The following is a 22,710-nucleotide window of genomic DNA, read 5'->3' on the forward strand; positions in this document are numbered from 1 at the left end:
CTGGGAGCAGGGAGAGGACTCAGCTTGGAATCGATGGCAAACACAAATATATGCTGGAGGGAATTCAGCATAGATACTTCATACTCTTATGTTCATCAATGATAGCAAATTAAAACTGGGCTTACACACTCAATGCACAGGACTGGAGTATTTAAAAGAACCTCAATATGTTAAGTGCAGTAAATCTCCAGAGAAATTAGGTATTGACTGCATGCCTCAGTGAGGAGAAAATCTACAAAAATCCATAGGAGGCATTGATCCAAATATTACTTTTTAACACTAACTATGTAACAACTTTTTAAATGTACACTGAGTATAGATATAATTCTCCTTAATTATCAATCAACAAACCAAAATGCAATACTGTTTATACAGGCTGGTCTTTAAAAATGAATACAGTGAGTACACTCCAATGAGACACTAAAACCAATGATGCAGTTGTGCCCTGCATCAGAAATCTGCATCAGAATAAAAAGGGTTTTAATTTCAAATACCCACACCCTGGCTGGGATGGGATCCTGCCACAAATCCAGGAATGCTGATGGTGCAGGTAGGATCCTGAGGCAGAGGCCAGGCTGGGCTCTGCTTGGTTCCAGGAGAACTCCAAACATAGCTCAAGGATGCAGCTCCACATCACATCTGGCCTTTCCAGAGGCTGTCAGAAGAACACAGACCAATCCCACTACCCCAGAGTGTTTCCTTGCAGTGGCCACTGGTAGGAACCTTCCTGGATCTCAGTGCACTGCACACTCTACACCTGGTGAGCTCCATGAAGATCCTGGGGAATACCCTCCCATTAAACTCTCCATTCAACCATGGAAAATCCAGCATCGACCTAAATTACTGGGAAGGGAATGCATTTGACTGGCTCTGTGCAAGGAGGGTATCAGCTCCAAGTATTGCCAAGAGGCACTTTTGAAAGCTTCAAATTCCTAATTTTGTTAAAGCTTCAGCATGTCCCTCAAATCACTGCATGTATTCAGTAGCTGCTTCATGAACAAGTCAAAATGTTCTCATTTGTCTGGCTCAGCACAGCCACTGATGCTGTTCAGGGGGGCTGAAATACTTATGTTGCTACACACATGCAGGAAATGCCCTCTGGAAAGGATTTCATTTATATAAAATAACATTTAAAAGTTAGAATTATATTCCAGGAGCATTGAAATAACAAAGCCCTCCACTCTGAAAAGCTGGGTGACACCAGAATGAAGGCTGTCTCTGCACCTTCCATTCGCCCACAGTCTTTAAAGACTTTTCAGAACACCCCACCTCACTTTGTACAGGAGATTGTGCTGAGACTGCACCATGAGCAGGGAATCCAGGAGATTGCTGAGCAAAGAAACCCTTTGCCCCAGCTGCTGGAAGTCTTTCAGTATCCTAAACCACCTCTGTGCCTCTCAGCCTCACACCAAGAGAGCAGGGGAACCCATTGCTGTGTTCTGCCTGCTGAACCCCTGCAATCTCCAACAGAAGTCGCTGCAGATGCAGATTTTCCCTGGGATGTGGAGAGCTCTGCTGCAAGTGGGGAAACTCTGGCAGTTTGATCTTCATGGATTCAGGCTGTTTGTCGTGGTTTAACCCCATCCACCAATTAAAGTACCACACAGACTATTCACCCCCTACACCTCCCTGGAGGGACAGGAAGGAGAATCAGGGAAAAAAGTTAAAACCCATGAGCTGAAACAACAACAGCTTAATACTTGAACTAAAAATTTAATAATAATAATAATGAAAAGGAAGGTAAAGAAAGGAACAAACTCCCTGACAGAGAAGTGATGCACAACAGAATTGTTCAGCACCACCTGAGCAGTGATTGGCCCCTCCTGGCCACCCCCAGTTTATCCCTGCCCCTGTTATCCCAGGTGTGGAACATCCCTCTGGCCAGGTCAGCTGTCCTGGCCAGGTCCCTCACAGCTCCCTGGGCAGCTCCTCGCTGCCAGAGCACGGGGAACTCACCAGTCCTTGACTGAAGGGAAGCACTGCTCAGCAACAACTACAACATCCCTGTGCTGTCAGTGTCATTCTCATCCTAAATCCAACCACAGCACTGCACCAGCTGCTGGCAGGGAAATTAACTCTGCCCCAGACAAAAGCAGGACACCACCACAAGGTCAGAGCTGGCATTCCATGTGAAGAGCTTGGATCCTTTGCAACATACCAGATCCCACATCATGTTCTGCAGTCTCTTCCAGCAGGAGGACAAAAAAAAAAAAAATCTGTGGTTTTTCTGTTTGCAGCTATCAAGGAAACACTTTTCAAGTGTAAGGGGGTAAGGGGTAAGCTCTCTCAAACTGTTTTTCTGAATATTTTGTTTTGTGGAGTCCTCTGGTTTTAACAAATTCCAGCACATTTAGCTCTTTGAGGAGGTTATCTAAGACACAGATTGCAGAACTTACCTCACACTTCCTCTGCACACCTTTTGTCACACAAGTCTGTAAAATTTCCGTGCACTTTCAAATAGAAGGAATTATCTGTCCTGTAATCACATACCCATCCACAAACCCTACCAAACTGGCTGCTATAACTATCCAACAGCCAAATCCCAAATATTCCAGCTTCCACCTACCCTTCAAAGAGCATCCACATCAAATACCAGTGCACAGCCCCACCACTCACTCTACCAGGCAAAGCAGGCAGAGTCAGGTCTCCAGAAAACAGCCTGGGTACTTGGGAAGGCCAGAAGAGTCCAAAACAGATGCTCTCCTCACCACAAAATATTTTCTAGCAGGTGAAATGGTGCAGTTGTCTTAGCAGGAAATACTTGCCAGTCTTATTTCATTTTTCCTAATGACCAGAGTTAAACGACTGCAGGTTTTAACAGCTCCAGCAAATTATCAAGACCCTCTACATTACATGGTCAATGGTCCTTTTAATAGAAAAAGCAATAATATACAGTTGTTTGTGCCAACTAAAACTCGTTAGAAAGTATTAGTTTAAGGTAACAGTTCAGCAGCTATTAACAAGCACAAATTCCTGCAGTTATCTCTGGTGACACTGATGCTCACCAGGCTGGCAGCAGCAAACCATCCCTCCTGCTTGAGATGATCTTGGGGGTGAAGGAGGGGAAAGGGGAAAGAAAAGTTAACAAAAACACTCTTTTGTAGCAAGAGTCAAAGTTTTTCAATAATCACCATTTTTTTCACTAGCATAACATTAGAATTGACTTTTTGTCTTGCTGACATAGCAACTAAGAAAGTTGTGTTGCATTGACCATATTGATTGTGAACAATGCAGCCATCAGTGGGACTTTACACCATATATTTTCAATATTGACCTCCCAGTCCCTTTTCCATGGCTCTATGGGTCTGCTATTGGATTTGGACTGCAGCGTAATAAACAGCTAAGGTTTAATTAATGGTAAATGAATACAAGACATAGGTTATGACTTTAACTAATTAGGGAATTGTTGAATTAAGTCTGCCTTGGAATGCAAGGCAGTACAATCAATATCCAATAAAAGGACTATGTATGTAATTTACCTGCAAATGTGTTTCCAATACCATCAAAGTGAGTTTAAATAAGTAAGATATATGAAAGGCTACTGGAAAAAGATTTCAGAAAGTTAACACTTTATGGCTTCAGAAAAGGTTTTTCTCCTTGCAGAAGGAATGTCATCTTGAAATACCCTCCCATAACACAGATGGTGACACTCAGCCACAGCTCTCCCTAAAGGACAGTGCAGACTCCAAAGCTTTTTCCTTGACAACGCAGCATTAGCAAATCCTGCCTCTGCAGGGCACAGCGAGCACAAACCAGCCCTCCCAACAGAAACCAATGAAGTTTGATGTTGAGCTCTTCTCAGGGCTGTCCTGGGCTGCTCCAGTGCTGTGTGTGCAGAGCCTCTCAGGGCTCCTCCTGCTGCCCTTCCCCCAGCCCTGGGGAAGCATTCCCAGGCACACGAGGAGGTCACCACACCAGGGGCTGAGCAATCCCCATCACTGCTTCTCCTGTGTACAGCAGCACTCACAGCCTGATTACTCATTCTATAATCACTCATCTGAAATAAAAAAAAGAAACCTACCTACTCCCTTGTGGGCATCTATGCTGGTAAACTCTATTGTCCCATTATGGCCCTTCCTAGGATTTTCCTGATACTGTTTGTGGTTCCCATTGGGACAATATCTGTAGCAAAGTCCATAATCTGCAAGATAAACCTGGAAGACATGAACAGACAAATGAATAATGCTTTTGTCCTTTGAAAGTATAACCTTTATAATTAAGTCTTAAGAAACTGATAGGTTAAGGACAGCCTTAGATCTAAATTTTATTAAACCAAATGGTGCCTCAGGATAAAATATGTACAACTGGGGGCTATAACAGCTGCCCTCCCCATTTAAATCCTTCCACTACTATACTCTTATCTTATTTCAGAGTCGAGCAGGATTTCAGTCATTTCATTTTGTTCCTGAGCTCTCGGCTCTCCAGGTGGGCATCCAGACATCATAAACAGCAATATGCCTTTCATGCAGCCTCACATTGCTTATGGGACCCCTTCCTCCCCTGACTTAAGCAGGCACACTCCCTTCCCCATTTGGATTTTCCAGCAGCTGAGACTCTTCCCATTCAACTCTTCTGTGCACCTTCAAAGCCAGAGGAAGGGGCAGCAGCTTCCCAGTTGGACTGGACATGGGGCTCCAGTGCCCCAGGGCTGCTGGGCACCGGCCACCTGTAATCCAGCCCTTTGGAATGCCACTGTCACTAACTTCCTACATGAACTATTGAAAGTAGGCCTAAAACAAAGCAAACCAGCTCTCCCCAACCCAGTAAACCACCCCTGAATTTAGAAAGTATTTTAAAAAGACACAGAACCAAACTGTGGTCTCTCAGTTACTCTGAAGCAAATGGAGTTAAATCAATGTATGAGGAAAAAAAATAGGGCCTAAATTGTGTATACTGCCATAGTGCCACAATCACCATTCCATCCACGGATTTTTGGGGCAAAAGCTGAAAATCATCTGAAGGCATAGAGATCACTGCGACTAAATCTTATTATATGATAAAGAAAAACATCTTATTTAAAACATCTTTCCTCTTTAGCTACCAAATACTTTATCCTAAAAAAGTCCTGAAACAAACTTTCCTGGCACTCGCTTGCTATTTAATTATGTCAGTCCTGGTAAAGGCAAAAACAAACAAACAAAAAAGCCTCAAGAGAACGTAACGCATTACTTTGTACCACATTCTGTTCAACTTCTGATTCCTGTTTGTGCTCCAGGCAGCTTCAAATCCTAGGATTGCTGGTCTCTTGGTTTTACTGTTTCTGCTGCAGGATCTGAGCTTATCTGGAGCATGTAAGCCAGGCTGCAGCCCTCACTTCCTGCAGGGGGGTGGCTTTTAGGATTATTGATGATGTTTCTCACCTGACAGCCCAGCGAAACTGGGATACAAGATTAAGGACCAGAGGCATGGATCTCTACAAGATCTGGGACAGGGCATCAGCTTGGTCAGGCTGACTGATTTGATTTTCTCCTGCATCCGTTCTCTGGTGTATTCCTGATGCTCTGGTGCTGCCCTAACTGAGCGCACAGCCAGAGAACTCACTCAAACTACCCTAAAAACCAACTTCTGTGAGTCTCCTGCATCCTTTGTGGGCTGGGAAGGAGAGAGGAGCCTACAAGGTGCATTCTTCCCAGACTCAGTGCTGTGCTTTGGATTCTGCTTGACTACAGGTTTCTGACATAGAAAGGAAGATAAAATACCTTTAAAAATTAAGGCTATGCCTACATTAACATAAGATTTCAACTGTTAGGAAAGAAAATACACCCACAGCACCTCTGGCAGCTCTCTGGTTTGGGCTGGGCATGCCAGCTTATGTGATAGAGACTCCCATGTGACAGCCCAGCCTTAGGGATCTTTTAAACAACACCAACAACAGGCCTACCAGAAAGCAGCCACAAATATTTGCTAGTCAACTTTAAACCCCCCTCCCCCCAATTATCCTATCACAGTAACTATGTACTTTTTATTTTTAAGGCAGCTCCATAATTTTAAACCAATGGATTTGCATAAAACACCTTCAGTAGCCATATCAGCAGAGTAGTTTTCAATTTATACTGAAAATCCCCAAGAAGTGAGAAGGAACTTTAAGTTTTCCTGCACTGACTGAAGATGGAAAGACCTGGAAATAAAGAAGCAACTGCTTCCTAAAGCCACTCACGTGCAGGGTGATCCTGACATCTGATCACAGCAGCTCTCCTCAAAAGTTGGCCATGAGTGTACCAGGTCAGCTTGTTTCTAGTGGGCCATTTATCACTTCCATAATTTTCACATCAGATTTTTTCCACAAACATGGCAGCCTCTCAAGGCAAAGCCTCTTGGCCACCAACAAAAATCAATCCCCTTCAGCTTGTACAAAACCAGCAAGGCACTGTTACAACCTTGCCACAGCCATTATTAGAATCACTGTGTTATTTTAAATTACCATTAATTTCATTTCATCAATTCTCATTATAACCCTTTCATCATTAAAAAGATATACAGTTCTTTATAGCTAGTTGTCACTTTTTGATAATGTAATACTGCATGCCCTTCCAAATTTGCTCAGAACATGGTAGAGGGTAGCTCATTTAGAGTTTATAGTTGTTGTGGATTTTTTAAGGGTATGGGGAAGGGGAAAAGCAGATGAGTGTTAAAGAATACTGACAAAAATTAAGGCAGTTTTAGTAGGTGTTTCAACACCATAAATATTTTTTATCTGCATGTTTTGGGAAAAAAAAAACCACAAATAAGAACAACAACAACAAAAAAAGAACAAAACAGAGCAACCAAAACAAACAGGACACTGGAATAAGAAAAGGTGCTGTGGATGATGAAGGTGCAGCAGGGCCAAGCCCAGAACAGCTGGGTTTAGCTGTGGTACAGTGTAAACTCCTTCCCACTCACTTATTTTAGCTTTTGTTTTTGTTCACGTTTCTCTTCTTTACACAGCCCAGTTTACACCAGTGCTTAGCATGGTCTGTTATTAATAGATTTTTGTTCCCAACCATGAGCCAGATTTCTAAAATCTTCTCCTTTAATTTCATGCACACATAAATGTGCCCATCTTGGTCAAGTGAATTATCACAGGCACAAATAATTATTTGTGAGCACAAGCAGCCAGCCACAGTTTCAGCCATTCTCTGCCCTTTCTGTGCACGACTCCCTCACAGTGCTTGGTGTCTGAAGTGCCAAATATCTGCTAAACATACACAATTCTTACAACCTGGACCCATGATGATCTTTAACTGCACTGAGCTGGGCAGTTATCGGCCTGGCCCTCTGGATTCTCATGGTATTCCCTTTATCTTGAAGGACAGAGCAGGAGATTTATTGCTGGAAGGATGAAGTACGGTGATTTTCTCTGCGTGTTTCCATTCCTAGGTTACATCATGCCTGTAAATAATTAAGTAGATACCTACTAATAAGAGGCAGATTGGTTGCTAATGGCCAGAGTGCTGTCAGGTTCAGCTGGGCACTGGACTACAAAAAGGGTAAAGGCAGACTGAGGTCCATTGTGGTTACCAGCAGACAGAGGGGAAGGGGCACAAGGCATCTCTGCCCTGAAGGAGAACAGAGAAGATCTGATTTTTTTCTCAATTCACCTGCACTTTAGCAAGTCTCTCCCAGTGGGCTAAAAAGCAGGAATCACGATGATTCACCTCACACTGAAAAACAGCTTGAAGTCAGAATTGCTTTCATTCAACTTTTTCCCCAAAGATCAATGCATGATTTCTGCATCTTCTGAAATAATTTTGTATTCTTCCATCTCTGATAATCAAGTCAGAGTTCTATAATGTAACTGTCTTGTCTAAGAAGCACTTAAAATCAGGACTGAGGTGCACGTGCAATTAAAATGCACAGCTTTTAAAGCCAAACTTGAGTCTGCAACACGTCTGCCCATAAAATCCATAGGGGAAAAAACACTACAAGGGGATTGCAGGAGGTGCTCTCCCAAATCTCATTTATTTAAAATGCAGATTTTAAGCTCTGTCTAGTGACCATTTCCCCTCTTAATAGCATCACCATTTAAATGAGATGAATGGATTTAAATTTCTTTCAGAGTCTCTATCCATGCTGCTTGTTCTGCTTTATCATACAAACAGTCAGGACCATACAACGAATTATCTTTAACTCTCCCCAGCCCTGGACTGTGCTTCACCTGTAATTGATAGTTCTGATGATTTCAAGTTTCCTGTGAGGCCTGTGTGAGATTCATGGGCTGTGCAGTCCCCTCAGTCCATCAGTGCTGCTTTGGCAGTCCCTGTGCAGGCCCTGCTCAGAGCCATTGAGTGCAGGATTGATCCTGTGACCTGGAACTCAGGGACTGCCCCACCGCCCCTCTGAGCACATCTGCAGCTCTCTGAGGGCACTCACTGGAGCCTCTCCCCATTTCTAACCATCATGTGGAGGTCACACAGTGACAGCACCTTGACTTTATTCTGCTGTGCCACAGAAAGCAGGGGAGAGCAGTATGGATTTCACATGCCCTTTGAGAAAGGGGACTCTTATTTATTGGCTATGGTGTAAATTCACCAGGTTAATTTACAGAAGAGAGACCAGCAGCAGGAAGTCTAACACAGGAAAATTGCATTTTTTTTCTGTCATTTAATGACTGTTGATGTGTGTTCCTAGATACAAATTAGTCACTGACTTTCTGCAGTTGCAAAAAAAGATAAAGTTTAGTATAAAGGTACACCTGCTTTTTTGAACAGAGATTTATTTCTTTACCAAAACAGAATATGGAATTATATTTTTAATAGAGATAAATATTATTTTTAAGATATGAGTTTTTGGTTTCTTTTAAAAACAAGTTTCTTTAATTCTATACTTACAATATTCTACACTTACAATATATTTTCTCTTAAAATCCTAGACCCTAAAGAGAAAGAACCCATGAGCATTAAGTTTTTGAAAAACCTCATAACAGAAATCGTTAGGTCAGGCAGTTTTATTATGCCAACTCCCACTGGAGCTAGAGAAGCCCCTGGGCTTGTACTCCTGAGCTGGAGTTTGCCACAGGCTAGATGCTCTCACTCCCTATTTATGAGATTAGGTTGATCATTTTACATTAAAAAAAAACAAAAACCAGCCAAGACCAAGGCAATCGAGCTACTCACTGTGTTGGCAGAGAGAGAAACGTGGCACAAACACTTCACACATACAGGAATGAAAATTTAATTCAGACCATAAAAATGCAAGCAAATATTAGAAATTCTCCCCATTAGCACTTCTGAACTCAAATGGGAACTTTTTAAAGACTCTTATAGAATAATTTCAGTGGAAGAGAAATTTTGGTGAAACAAAATTCTACAGCAAACCTCCCAGCAGTGACGTACACTTTGTACTGTTGAGTTAGGAGCTACTCAAACTGGAGCATCTACTGATTTCTTTTATTTAATAAACCCCAGAAAATAAACACCAAAACCTCTGTCCAGTAACTCACAAGTACCTTATTTTTAACCTGTCAATGAATTGACTATCATTAAAGCAAATTACAAGTGCAGCACAATCTTCATACAAATAACACATGAAACAAATCAGAAAATCACCCAGCAACCTGCCCAACTCCAAGTCAGCTCCAAGTCTTAACATTTTATGATTACTGAAAGTGGACACTTCCAAAGTGATTGCAATTTGAAAAACAGCAGCATTTCTTGCTGTCATAAAATTATACAATAGCCAAGACAAAAGAAAAGTCATTTGCAGTTATGCTAATTGTTGCAGATCAATTTGGCTCTGAAGAGCCTCCTCCTCTGGATTCAGCAGAACATCATAAACTGTGATTATGCACTGGCTGCTCCCACTGTATAAACCAGGGTTGCCTTAAACAGCCATGCTGTGTTTCAAATGATGTCTTTCAGAAAGCTGACAAGTTAAATTTGACTCAGCCATTTAACTTGAAGCTTTTAAAAAGAGCAGATATACTCAAATGGTTCACCTCCAATGGCAGTGAGCTGCTTTGCAAGATCTGGTTCTTTATCACAGCAGCAGAGAAACCAAAATTGAAAGAAGTATTGCTTACAGCTAATTATATTTAAGTGAAGTTGGAGAAGTCCTTTTTTCCTAAATGATTGTTTTCCAATTAAAAAAGCATACTTAGATTTTATTACCTGAAGAAAAAAAGGACATCAGAAGAGCACGTGGAATATGACAGGACCAAAAGATTTGTTTTAAAACATTTCACCCAAAGACTTCCATTTCCAGGCTGACTTCAGAGTGCTAGAGAACAGCAACTTGAATCCTACTTACCTGCTCTATCCACTACAATGAGCAGGACAGGAGAGTTAGGGCATGGAAACAATTCATGGCAATATTAGAAATCTAGGACTTCCCAGAATGAAAGTACAATGGGCCACATCCAATCCTTTACTGGTATAACCTAGGGCAGCAATTAAGTCCCACAATTTATCCTCCTCATTAGTTTACTCATCCATAGCAGTATCCCAGTCAGCAGAACACAGAGGGAACAAAGCCCAGCTTTGTCCTGCTTCTTTCTCAGCCCTCAAGCTCCACAGAGCCCCTTTCAGATCTGTTGTGAGGGGATGTGAATGTTCATAAATTCCTTTTAATATGTGAATTGTGCAAGCAAAACATGTGCAAAAATTAAAACTTTTCAGTGGTTATAAACACAGTAAAGGTACAGATAAGTAAACATGCTCACCTCGTGTGGATTGCTGTAGCCCAGAAGAAGATTTGCTGCTTTAATGTCCCCATGGACATACTCATTTTCATGTATGTACTCCAAAGTATCCAACTAGGAAAGAGTTCAGAACAGAGGAGAGACATCATCATCTTCTCCACTCTGCCCCCAAATATTGCTCACTTAGGGAAACCAAGGACTACACAGACTGAGCTACAAATTTAGTTTGGACTAATGATGGCAAAGCAGAAACAAGCCATACTTTGCTTGAGATATCCCTGTGGAACTACCTGAGTACCAGCTTCTAAATCACAGAGCAAGAATGAAACCAGTACTTTCCAAACACCAGAAGAGATGCTGAGAACACCAAGCTCTTGGGAAGATCATATTCCATCATTTCTAAAGGTCTGGCATACATTTGATCCTGCCAGTTATGACATGACCAGCATCTCATGTCACAGCTCCCTGCATCAACACCTCCAGCTCCTCTAATTATTAAAAAACACATTTGCACTTGGCAACTCATCCAAAGGACAAGCCAATCCTGACTTTTGGAGTGTTACAAATTTATCAATTATGTGACTATGAAAGCCCTTCAATTAAAAAAAAATATTATTTAGGTTAAAGGGATGCTTTGGATGCATCCAGTCTAAGAGTTCCTCTTCTCTAACTTAAGACCATTGCCTCTACTCCATTTTCTATGTCCCTCTGCTCAGCAACAGGAGTATTTCACAGTATTTCACAACACAAATCACATTTCAAAGGAGCACATATGTAACTTTCTGTTGGGATGTGCCAGTGACACCCATTTGAGAACAAAACTGGTATTTGCAGACTGGCCAAATCCTGGCCTGTATGAGCAGTGTGTTCAGCAAACACACTGAAAATTTGGCATTCAGGTATGCAATTGTGAACTTTGACAAATATGGATGTCTAATACAATACCCTTCAGACACTGAAAAAAAAATCAATACGTGTTGAAACATGAGAACAGGCTTACACATCTCAGTCTAGACACACAGGTTGAAGTGTGTCTAGACTAAGATGGTCTGTGTTTTAACCTATTAGAAAAAAAATTGGTTTGACCAAATTTTAGTCTGTAGGGGAGTCTTGATTTTCCACTAAATACCTTTTTCCCTAAAAAACCCCAGAGAAATAAGAAAATACATAGCATTTACACATTTAATTCTAAACTCAGCAGCCACCTAAAGGAGCTATATTGGCAAGATAATTCTCTAGTTGAACTCAGCAAATTTGAGAGACAGCAATTTCCTCTCTCTCTGTGCCTACCATCCGTGCCCCAAGTTGCAGAACAATCTCCTTCTTAAACCTGCTGCCACAATCTTCAAAAATTCTTTGAAGGTCTTGCCCCAGTCTCTCCATGACCATGAATCTGTAGCTATCAGGAAATACAGAAAAGGGAGAAATCCTTTAAGACATGACTGCAAGTTTGAGTGAGATTGAAAGGACTAAATCTCCATTTTTGAAAATGGGTTGTCAGTCCAACTGAGGCTTAATTACCATTTATGTCATTACCTTTTTCCCTTGTACTCAGCCAGGCCTGATCCCCAAAACACAGGAATTCCTAAACATCTTATTTTTTTGAGATTCATCCATTTTCTTACTGTAATAAAAAGAAGAACATAACATTGGGTTAAAGGCAGCTGAGAACTCCAGGTGTGGGGTGTTTGCTCTGTCCTAGGGCTGGCCTGTCTGTGGAGTCCATTCTTGGTGTACAGATAATAAATGTGGCCCTGTTCTGGCTGCTTGGCTTCTGTTCTCTCCTCTGACCAGAAAGGACAAGGCCAACACCCAAATAACAAAACCTACAGCAATCCAGAACTACCACAGCACCAGCTGCCACTGCTTCTGGCTTTCAAGCTCTAAAGCAACAGTTCTGAACAAAAGTAGTTAAACCTGGCCTTACCTCTACCTGAGACATTACTTACTATGCTCTTGTTTTGCTGCCCTCTGGTAAAACTTCAGCTCAGAAAACAAGGGGCCATTTTCAAGATACTCCTGTTGAGAAACAAATAAAGTTGGTATCATAAAAGGCCTTAGAAAGACAACACTTTCTTAAGAAAGGGAATGAAACCCCTTTTATCTCCCACCTCCCATATTCCATGTCACCTGAAATTTAAGTAGCTTAAAAGAAAAGTTATGTGGCAATGCATTTTCAGAACCAACACAGATTCTTTCAGATATTATTTAAGACATTATTTTCAGAAATATTGGAGATCAGGTGTGTTTGAGATCATAGTCAAATTTTCCTTACTAAACTGTTGAGGGGTTGTAATCAAGGAAAAAAATCAAGTCAAGGAAATACTGTGTGTCATGGAAATGCCAAATATATCCCCAAGCAGGGAAAGGATATAAAAAACCCAAAGCACCAAAAGCAACAAGCATGCAATAAAGACCCAATGCTGAAAATAAGGGTGGATAATTAGGAGAAAGCACTGCATGCAAGTTAATAATTTAGAAATGAGATCTACACATTACCACTTTAATGACATGCACTGCATCATCTTCTACAGGAACCTGAATTTGAGGGGATGCTGTAAAGGAACAAAGAGATGGAGATCAAGCTGTATGCAACAAAATGTAATTGCAAATAAAGAATGTGCTAACACTGAGTCAGGCAACCAATAATACACACCAAAAGATAGTCTGAATTCCTGCTTTTAAAGGTCAGAGCTTTGCCAAGTTCAAAGAAATATAAAACAAAACCAACACACAGAGAGAAGTTTTAATCAACAAGTAGAGAAGCAATTTGAAGCCCTCTTTTCAGAAGTGTCCCCTGGATGTTAATTAAGGAGTAAGCAGGATGTCCTCAGTGCACACTGGCACCACAATGAGCCATTCCATTAGGACAGACCCTGTTTAAGCCATTCCAGCCAATTGGAAAGCCACTGTATTTGGTTGCTGTCAATCTACTGTCGTGACAAAGACACCACTTTAAAGTTCTGACCTACATTATGCCTCTAGACAGGATTGTCTGCTCTCCTCTATCACAAATTAATTTGGCCCTAGAACCTTGATTTCTATTCTGGCATTATTTAGACACTGGCCTAAGTTGGGGATAGCACAGCCACCACCTGCCTAAAGGGGAGCTGAGGGATTGTGCCTCTCAGTGCAAGTAGAGATTTCAAAACAATAATTGACCACATGTGCCAATTACAGCCCAGGAGACAGAACCTCTGTGCACAGACAATGCAATCCTATTTTCTTCTGACCCTGAGAGAACTATCAGCTCTCTCTGATACTACTGAAGCTACATAGAGCTACACTGGGATTAAAATTTAATGAGACTAAATCATCTTTTAGAATCATCACTGAAAAAAAGGTAAAAAGAATACAATTCCTAGGAAATAAGTGTCCCTTTCAAACTTCTGATAATGATCAAATACCAACAACAGTCCAGGTGTGAAACACTTCAACCATGAGCACACACAAAAATAGACCCCTTTTATCCGCATAATAAAAATCAAGTAAACTTGGATCTAATCAAACCATCCAAGCTTACTTTTTTTGATGGTCAGGGCATAAGAATACTTCTACAATGAACAGTCTCCTTCAGCTGCCATCTTCCTTCAATTCTACTCAGCATCTTGGTTGAATCTGGCAGGGTACACACCCCAAACACCCGCAGGTTCCCCACTGACACTTCCCCATGTGAATGCTGCTGTGCTAATAACACATTAAAATAAAATTAAAATATTAAAACAGTAGTATTGGAAGGTGTGAACTGTCCATAGACTCACACAAGTAACAGTCACATCCAGAACACACATTAAATCTACTAGAAGGGAAGTTTTGGAACACTCTGCTCCTACCATATTTTTGTACTGAAGTGGGAATTAAGGCACAGGCATTTATATATTTCTTTTTTCTCAGCCATATATAGAATGTGTTAATAGAAGACATTAGTAAAAGGAGCACATCCCATATGTTTTCACTACATCCAACAACATCACATTACCCAAACAGAATTTGATGTGTTCCCTTCACTGGCACAGATCAGAAAAGAACCTCTGGATAAGAAAATGTAGTTCAATACCAAGTTACTTAACAGAGGTTTGATAGGTGTAGGCAAGTATCAAATTTAAATGTATTTGAAAAAGGCTGATCTAACTTCCCTGTAGACTTCTTGATATTTTATAAAGGGAGGCCTCATTCATGGTAATCTGGAACAGAGTAACAGCTGTCAGGGTAATGAAGAGGCAGCAATTAACAGGAGGTAGCCCAGCAAAAGGGCTTCACCCCCGTGGTTCTTACACTGTGCTGGCTTGGATGCTTTTGGAGTCACACTGAAAGTCACACATCCTGCAGGAAAATAAACCCAAACATAACCAGCAATGGTTACAAAGTGAAAAGGGAGAAAAGTCAAAGCTCAACATGATACTGAAACAGGTGCCCCACAAAATGAGTTCCATTCAAGTATACAAAAGGAGAAAAGGTATAACTTTTACTACACATCCATGGAACAAGGCACTACAGTCCCCACAAATAACACTAAACTTTTTACACAGATAATGCTGGGACAATCAGTCTCACCCACACAGGTGAGCAGAAGTTGTAGGTGCACCTTTTGCTACTCCACTTTAATTACCCTTTCAGATGCCAACCAGCAATACTCCAGTCACAGCTCAGAAAAGAGACAGACTATTTTTTTGTCCATAAATAAACATAAATGTTTTTTTAAAAATTGTCTCATTACTATGTATAGTTATTTAACAGACTGGAAAGGCTCCCAAGGTTTAACAAACAGTCTGATTACATACCTCATAGACCACCACCACATACTCTCCTGCGAGTTTAGCTCATAGTTAATTACTGTATACTCGTAATTAGCCATGTGCTAGCCTCGTTCTGTGTGGTAGCACATGGCTATTTATAATATTACAATCAGTTAAATGCTAGACTGCAGGACAGTGAGCAGAGACTCTGCAGGAGAGCAGTGCTGACAGGCAGGAGGTCTCTGATGGCAGATAAGTACTCACAGAGGGTACCAGGAGCACTATATGGTGAGATGATGTTTGCAAAAAAAGCCCTTAAAATAGCATAACAAGTGCACAAGTTCCCAGCTTCTGCTGCTTTTGTCAACTAGAGATGTACAACCCCTGACATTTGGGGAGGGGTTGTTGATGCAGGCACACAACCTAAACCTTGTCTGCAGAACTGGGAGCACTGGTGCAGGATGCAGTTGTGAAGGAGGCTGTGGCTGTTTTTGCCTCATGCCAAGAGAAGTCTCATAAAACATTTGCAAAGGGCCCAGCTCTTCTTTCCCTCCCTCCCCTTCAATCCACAGTCACAGCCAGCACACCAGAGTGGGGCACACAGCTTTAAAAAGCCCTCTAAATAAAGCAGTGCAGTAAGATTCACATCCCAGCCATGATTTCCAACTGCTGTGCCTGCACAAAAATCTCACCTAGAATTAACCCACATCCAGGATTCCCTGGTTTCACCCAGCACAGCAGTTATGGCCTTATCATCCACTTTAACCATGAATTTCATCCTTTCTCTTGCTGAGTGCCACATCCTTAATTAATGGCACTCTCTAAATGTTAACCAGCTATGGTAACAAAAGGGTGTTTGTGGCTGAACTGCCATTTCCTACAAACACACAGCACAATTGCAGCCTGACAGAGGAATGTGCCAATTCCCTCTGCCAGTTCAAACGTGCTTGTTGTAGTTTTAGCAGTTAATTTGTGGCAGTCACATTTGGAATATGGTGAAATATTTTCAATGGCTCTCACAGAACCACTTTTGTTGACAAAGTTTACACAGTGGAAAAGAAAACAGCATTGATTTGGCAGTTTGGAGAAACAGCCCTGCTCCTGTCCACAGCTGGTGTCTTTGCCACTGTTGGATATTTTGAGGATGGATTTGTTGAGAAACACAAATAAAAGTATTTTCAGAAGTTCTTTAGTTGCTACTATTTTATTTTTGCTTTGTCTCATTCATTAGCTAATCCTGAGGAGTGATATATCAGCTTAGTTTTTGCAGAAATCAAAAGTAATTTCAGAAATATCACATTTCTGAAGTTACAGGCTACCTATAAAAAAAGCTGGAGAAGTTCTGACCCTGTGCAAGTCAAGCCAAGAAGTGTTAAATTCAATGGGTAAGAGCAGGGAAGAAGTGTTGATCAGAGCATCTAAGATAAAAAAGAACCCAAGCTGCAGCAATAGAATTCCTAAAAACAAAATGTACACAAGTAAATAAAAAGCAGCATTTGCTAAACATGACTTCTTCTATCTCCTACATAGGGAAGGTGCTAAGGCAAGGCAAACAAAGCACATTGTCTCCCCCTCCCTGACACTGCAATATCCAGTATTTCCCAAAAACTGAAACATTCCACATTTGAAGGGTGTTTACACCCCACTTTCTCTGCAGCCTAAGGAAGATCTGCTTCTCTGTTACTTTATAGATGCAGCATCTTTTCCTGGACAGACTCTTTGCTGAGCAGGGTTTTGACCAGGTTTTCTTCATGATTCTTACTCCAGGTAGCTTTAAGAACATAGAGGGGTTTTATACAGATTACAGAATCATAACCCTCCACAAGACCCACCTTCTGCAAGACCAAACTAAACTGATTTTGGGACAAAATAGTGTTCAACTGCTCTACTGTTTTGCAGGTAACTCCAAATGGCTCCAAGTTAAGAACATTTAGTACTGGTAAAGCAATTTCACAACATTTCTTACTTGTGTTTCTGTGAAACCCTAATCTTGACTCACCAGAGTTTTTGTGTGCCACATTAATGGAAGCCAATTGTTTGACTTTCAAAGTTAATTACTTCAAGCTGGAATAGGGATGACACATCCTTTAACCCCAGGCAGAAAAGCTTTGCATGGCCTGCTCTTACAGCACTCTCAGATGGGAGCCCAGGCCTCCAATATTTAAAACTTGATGCACAAACTGTTTTCTGGCAAGATTCTGCTGCAGCCCATCTGCTGGTCTGACATGGTGCCCACTCAGAAGATACAATGCCAGTTTCAGTAGGGTACAGGTGCCAAAGACAACTGAAGGAGTGCCCTCTGTGAGGCAACAGGTACCTTAGCTGTCCTCCAAAGCTCCTCCTCCATCCCCCACTGAAAGTAAATAATAAACAAATTCAGCCAAAACTGCTCTCCTGACCTCCCAGCATTACTCAGCATATGGAGGAAGAATCCCAACACATGATGTGGCAGAACCCTGCAGTGTAAGAGCAATGACCTCTGTAGGCTTTGTAACAGGCTTTCCACTACTGTACAAAAATGAGTTACACATTCCAAGTTAGACTTTCAGCTTACAGGGGATCAAAAGAGAAAAGAAAGGGGGGGAGATTCTAGAGGAAGCACTCACCAGCACGAGCTAGTAAAGGTAAGGAATATTTTCTCTTTGAGAGATGGTGCAGTCAGTCAGCCCTAAGCAGCCTCTAAGTAGCAAAATCATATTAAGTTTATAATTTAGTTTCCCTTCAAACAGGGTGCTTGCAGTATCTCTATTTGTACAGTTATTACTGATTAGACAAAAAAACCTTTCCTCAAGTGGTGTTTGTCTACTAACAAATTTATTCTCACACTAAGGTTCACACCTGCAGGTATTTTAACATCCTGAAGTTGAGAAAAATCCACCCCTGAGTGACCTGCTAGGGCTTTTAATTACAGAGCTTTGCTATTATGATCTGTCCTTCCACTGAGCTAATAAAAGCCATGCTGAATTTATCTTTTGGTATAACTTTACTGCATTTTTCATTAATTTGCTGAATTATTTTAATTTAGGCAACTGCTGAAGGACTTTTCAGAAAGCAATTGCTAAAGCAGCTTCCCAAGCAAACCAAGGAATGAACAACAGGACCAAGTGTGCTTCCATTGATGCTCCTCTTCCTTGACACAGGTACATCCCTGCTCACAACTATACAAATTATCCATGGAAATTAGCCTGAAACAGAACCAAACTCTCTTTCCCACCTCAGCCTGATTCTCAGAATACCAGCACTTAGATTGCACTATGACCCCAGCTTAAAAGAACACGCCCTAGCAGACCTCCTCCAGTAGCAGGGCTCCCTGGACTGCTAGTATTAAAAGACAATATTCACACATTTAATCACTGCTCAGGAAGAAATTCTCTCTCTCTTCCTTGAAATTGTGAGAAAAAAACCTCAAAAGTAAAGGAAAAGTGCACTGGCTACACTGATCTCCAAGCAGGGTACAATTCAATGATGACTTCATCAATACTTATTTTCCTGATAAAACACATTTACAATGTAGCAAGTTCTATTGTAAAAGACACCATCTAACAAACATTTGTACATAAATTAAAAAAAAAAATTCTATTTATCAGAACCATCCCTTTCCATGAGAAAGAAGCCTGCAAGTAAATAGCACTGGATGGAGCAGGCTTCACGTGGCAGAGGAACCTTAACAAAACATTGTGTGACCTTTCTGCATTTAAATTTTCAGTCCAAATTGTGCATTAATAGAGTGCTTGCAGCAGGACTAGAGAATGATTTATATAAAGATTGGTGTTAATTACTGGCTGTGATCAGAGAGATAGATGAGAGAATGTAAGGCTCCTCAGCTCTTGGTTCATTTTCCACTGCTCTCCACAGGGCTACAAACCAGAGAGTTGTGAGAGCACCAATGTCACAGCCTCTCACAGGTGCTCTTCATTCTGCTCCCCTTATCAAAGGGGTAACCTGAGAGCAAAGCAGCACCAGCAACACAACAATTTGGAACAGATTGGAAAGAGTAAGAATAACCAGAAAACAAAGGAAAGCATTTGTGAGGCAGGGCAGAACCTGAAGAGCATGGTAACTTTCATGCACACAATTAGAAGTTCTGAAGCTCTGCATTTGCATCCTGGGACTAAGGGTCAGTAAATGGCTTTCAGCAGCTTTGATTTGGTGAACAGAACCTTCTTCCACAAAATGCACCCCCAGTAAATAGATTTTGCAGAGATACTGTAAAATTTCTCAAGAACGTTGTTATAGATTAATGGAGTATGGAATACCCTTAATGGGAAATTAAGCTATAACAACCACATCAAAATCTTTACACTGCTACTGTAAAAATACTTATTAAAAGATATAGCTGGCAAAGTTAACCTTTACTTTAGTAAAAGGGCTGTGCTCTTCATACCTGGCAGGCAATCGAACCTCCTGTCTCCTACCTCTCTAGAGCTCCTTCTCTCAAACTTAGTGGTTCTCTCACACCTTGCTCTAGATGTTCTAAAAACAGGTCTGAACAGCACAGAGCAAAGGGGGTGTCTCCAAGCACCTGTGTCTTAATCACAAGAATCTGTCATCCACTTCACTCCCCCTGCTTCTCAAAGACAGCTGAATTTTGTAGCATCAAGGCCCCAAAAAGCTGCTGAATGGTATAATTTCATATAAACACATCAGAGATCAAAAGGTGGACAAAAAGAGAAAGCTTCAGTGTCAATACTTAGGGATAAATGTCCATTTTCTCTTTGATGAGCTACAGGGGGACCTGAGCCTTCAGTGCAGTGCTGCAGGTAGCATTCACTGTTCCTGCTGAAAGAAGGGATTAAATGAACACAAATACCATTACAAAAGTGGCAGCTGCATTTCCTCAGCCATGCTGTAACTTAGAAAAACTTACAGAGCATAGTAATACCACAAGTCCCCGGTTCTCATTCTAATCCACTGACTGCTCTCAACCTCAGTTCAGAGGGAGCCAAACTGCAACAAACACCTCAATATAAGAAATCACCTTGGTGGGTTCTGTGATAAGGCAGAAGACTCAAATCTGCCTGGAACTGTCTGAATGCCACGTGCTAAGCCATCCTCAAGGTCCAGTGTGATTTGGCTGCAGCAGGAAATGACAGAGCCACATTCTGAGTGATTCAGGAACACAACATTACTGGTCCTACACATGGAGAGCTACACTCACTACAAATTTGCTCTCTGCACTGCATCCCCAGCTCCCTCACAGCTTTCTGTCTGTGGGAGACTTCTGCAGGTTCCCACCTCCCTGTCCTTTACCTTGGAATGGAAGTTCCTAGAGCCACCTTTACTTCTTAGTCCATGCTAAGGTCCAGTTTCTCATGGTAACATCTCTCATGTGCCCAGCTCACAGCACCTCTCAAATGTAAACAACTAATGCTTTAAAGGTGGTCATAACAAGGTAACAAGATACACCAGAAGGAAAAAGAAAATACTCTAACAAGTACCCTACCCTTTGACAACTCTGTATCTGATCTGTTACATGAAACCTCTGTCATTCCCACTGGCTCTGTCTGCAGAGCAGTGAGGAATAGTGTGAACTATAGAAATTCCAGAGGAAACCAAACCAGAAACTTCACCCCAGGAACCTCTTGGCTGTACTGCCACTGTATGTGTAGCTGATTTCTGCATGAAAGGAAGCTGCTTTGTGTATAGGAGTGACTTGCTTATTAAGTTTTAAACCTTAATATTCCAAATAGAGTTAATATTACTGTAACTCAAAAAGATCATGTTAGGCTTCATGGACAATGCAGTAAACTGCTTCTAGGTGATTCCTCACTGCTCCATACAAGCTCAACTTCACTCCAAACAGACACTGTGAACTAGTTTCTATATGCTGCCATAAAAAGAAAAAAGAAAAACCAAACCACCCAAGTTCATAATATTGCCTTGGACATAGGATTTGTTCTTTTACAGAGACCAGCAACATACATTACACCCTCTGCAGTGACCCAGAATGCTTTACAAACTGCCTTTCAGAGCTATTCACTCCTCACAGAGCACAAACTGACTGAAATGCAGTGGCTTCTTCTGAAGGAATCACAGAAACTTATCTAGGCCAGAGCAAATACAGAACACCATTTCCACCTCTGCTGAAAAGATGTGAATTCAGAGGCAGCACCCAGCTAAGTATTTTTACTGTTTCATTTCCAGGATCAAAACTAGTTTACTCTTGGCCAGAAAATAACACTTCCAATAACCAGAAACTGAAAGAGGGCTACAGAGCATGAGGCTGGCATAAGGCCAAAACCTTGGCTAAGAAAAGCACTTTTACTTTGAAAAGCATCACCTGGTGGTGCTTTGACACAGTGGCACCTGGGTTGCCCCACTCAAGATCCACAGAGAATCGTGTTAGTATCCAGCAAAAGAGCTGGACAGGCCATGGAGAATACTCTGCATCATGAGAAGGAATGGAGCAGGAAAAACAGCTCCGAAAACCACACTTGAACAAGGATGACCAACAGCATGTAAACCACACTTTTTAAAGTTACTGCCTTTTCCAGTTCAGGAAGTTACAAGGCAATTTGCAAGTCACCCTCTTAATCAGCAGCGGTGTTTTACCTAAATAGATCAGGCCAAATCCTCCCTGGCCGATCTGATTGCCCAGCCTCCACGTTTTGCCTTCGGTGTCTTTCAGGATCATGTCTTTAGGGAGCGGGACTGGCAGCTTGCCTTTGCCGGGACCTTTGGGCGGCATCGTACCTTGAGGGACGGGGAAAACGAAAGAGAAAGCTTGTTGAAAAATTGCTGCCAGAAGGTACAATATCCCTCGATGCGCTTTGCCCACCAGCGCGGAGCAGGGACAGGGGCCGACGTTCCTCAGCCCGCTCCCCTTCACCCACCTCCACAGAGCCCCCCCGGCGTCCCCTCGCTACCGGCCGCAAACTTCCCAGCCGGGCACTTCCGCAGCAGCCGGAGGAGGAGGGATGGCTGGCGGGACGCCGTCTTCCCGCCGAGAAACCCGAGGCGGGGAAACCCGGGGCGGGGGATCGGGGCAGGGCCGGGGCAGCCCCGGCCGGGCCGGGGACTCCCGCAGCCGCCCCCTCACGGCCCTCAGCGCGGCGGGGCGGGGCGCGCGCCATTCCCGCCTCCCCTCAGCCCCGCCCTGAGGCGCCGCCGCCTCCGCTCAGGGGCACGGAGCGGGGAGTCTCTTCGGGTGCCCCAGAAGTCGGTGTGTCCCGGGAGTTCTGGCTCCTCGCTCCGGGAGAAGGGACACGGAGGAACAGGGACATTAGGGGGAACGGAAAAGGAGAGAGATAGAGCAGGGAGATCGTGAGGGAGATGGCGTCCGCTGCCATCGGCCCCAGGCGTTCCCGCTCTCCCGCTTCTGAGGCTGCGCTTCGCGAGGGAGGAACTTTTAAAAAA

At 42.3% G+C, this 22,710-nt stretch overlaps 1 protein-coding gene across 2 annotated transcripts in view; it reads right to left on the reverse strand.

Moving 5' to 3' along the window:
* The window catches only part of VRK2 (VRK serine/threonine kinase 2), a 36,792-nt gene extending 14,476 nt beyond the window's left edge, over positions 1 to 22,316 (reverse strand). For both annotated transcript variants that reach the window (XM_036381196.2, XM_036381197.2), the window contains exons 1-8: positions 22,188 to 22,316; positions 21,907 to 22,047; positions 13,118 to 13,173; positions 12,568 to 12,637; positions 12,155 to 12,242; positions 11,909 to 12,017; positions 10,640 to 10,732; positions 4,022 to 4,154 (exon numbers count right to left, since the gene is read on the reverse strand). In XM_036381196.2, the coding sequence (XP_036237089.1) occupies positions 4,022 to 4,154; positions 10,640 to 10,732; positions 11,909 to 12,017; positions 12,155 to 12,242; positions 12,568 to 12,637; positions 13,118 to 13,173; positions 21,907 to 22,042 (685 nt within the window). In that variant the 5' untranslated portion in view covers positions 22,043 to 22,047; positions 22,188 to 22,316. The remainder of the gene's footprint in view (positions 1 to 4,021; positions 4,155 to 10,639; positions 10,733 to 11,908; positions 12,018 to 12,154; positions 12,243 to 12,567; positions 12,638 to 13,117; positions 13,174 to 21,906; positions 22,048 to 22,187) is intronic.
* Between the last annotated feature and the right edge of the window lie 394 nt (positions 22,317 to 22,710).

This window comes from Molothrus ater, chromosome 3 (assembly GCF_012460135.2).
Source record: "Molothrus ater isolate BHLD 08-10-18 breed brown headed cowbird chromosome 3, BPBGC_Mater_1.1, whole genome shotgun sequence".
Taxonomy (NCBI): domain Eukaryota; kingdom Metazoa; phylum Chordata; class Aves; order Passeriformes; family Icteridae; genus Molothrus; species Molothrus ater.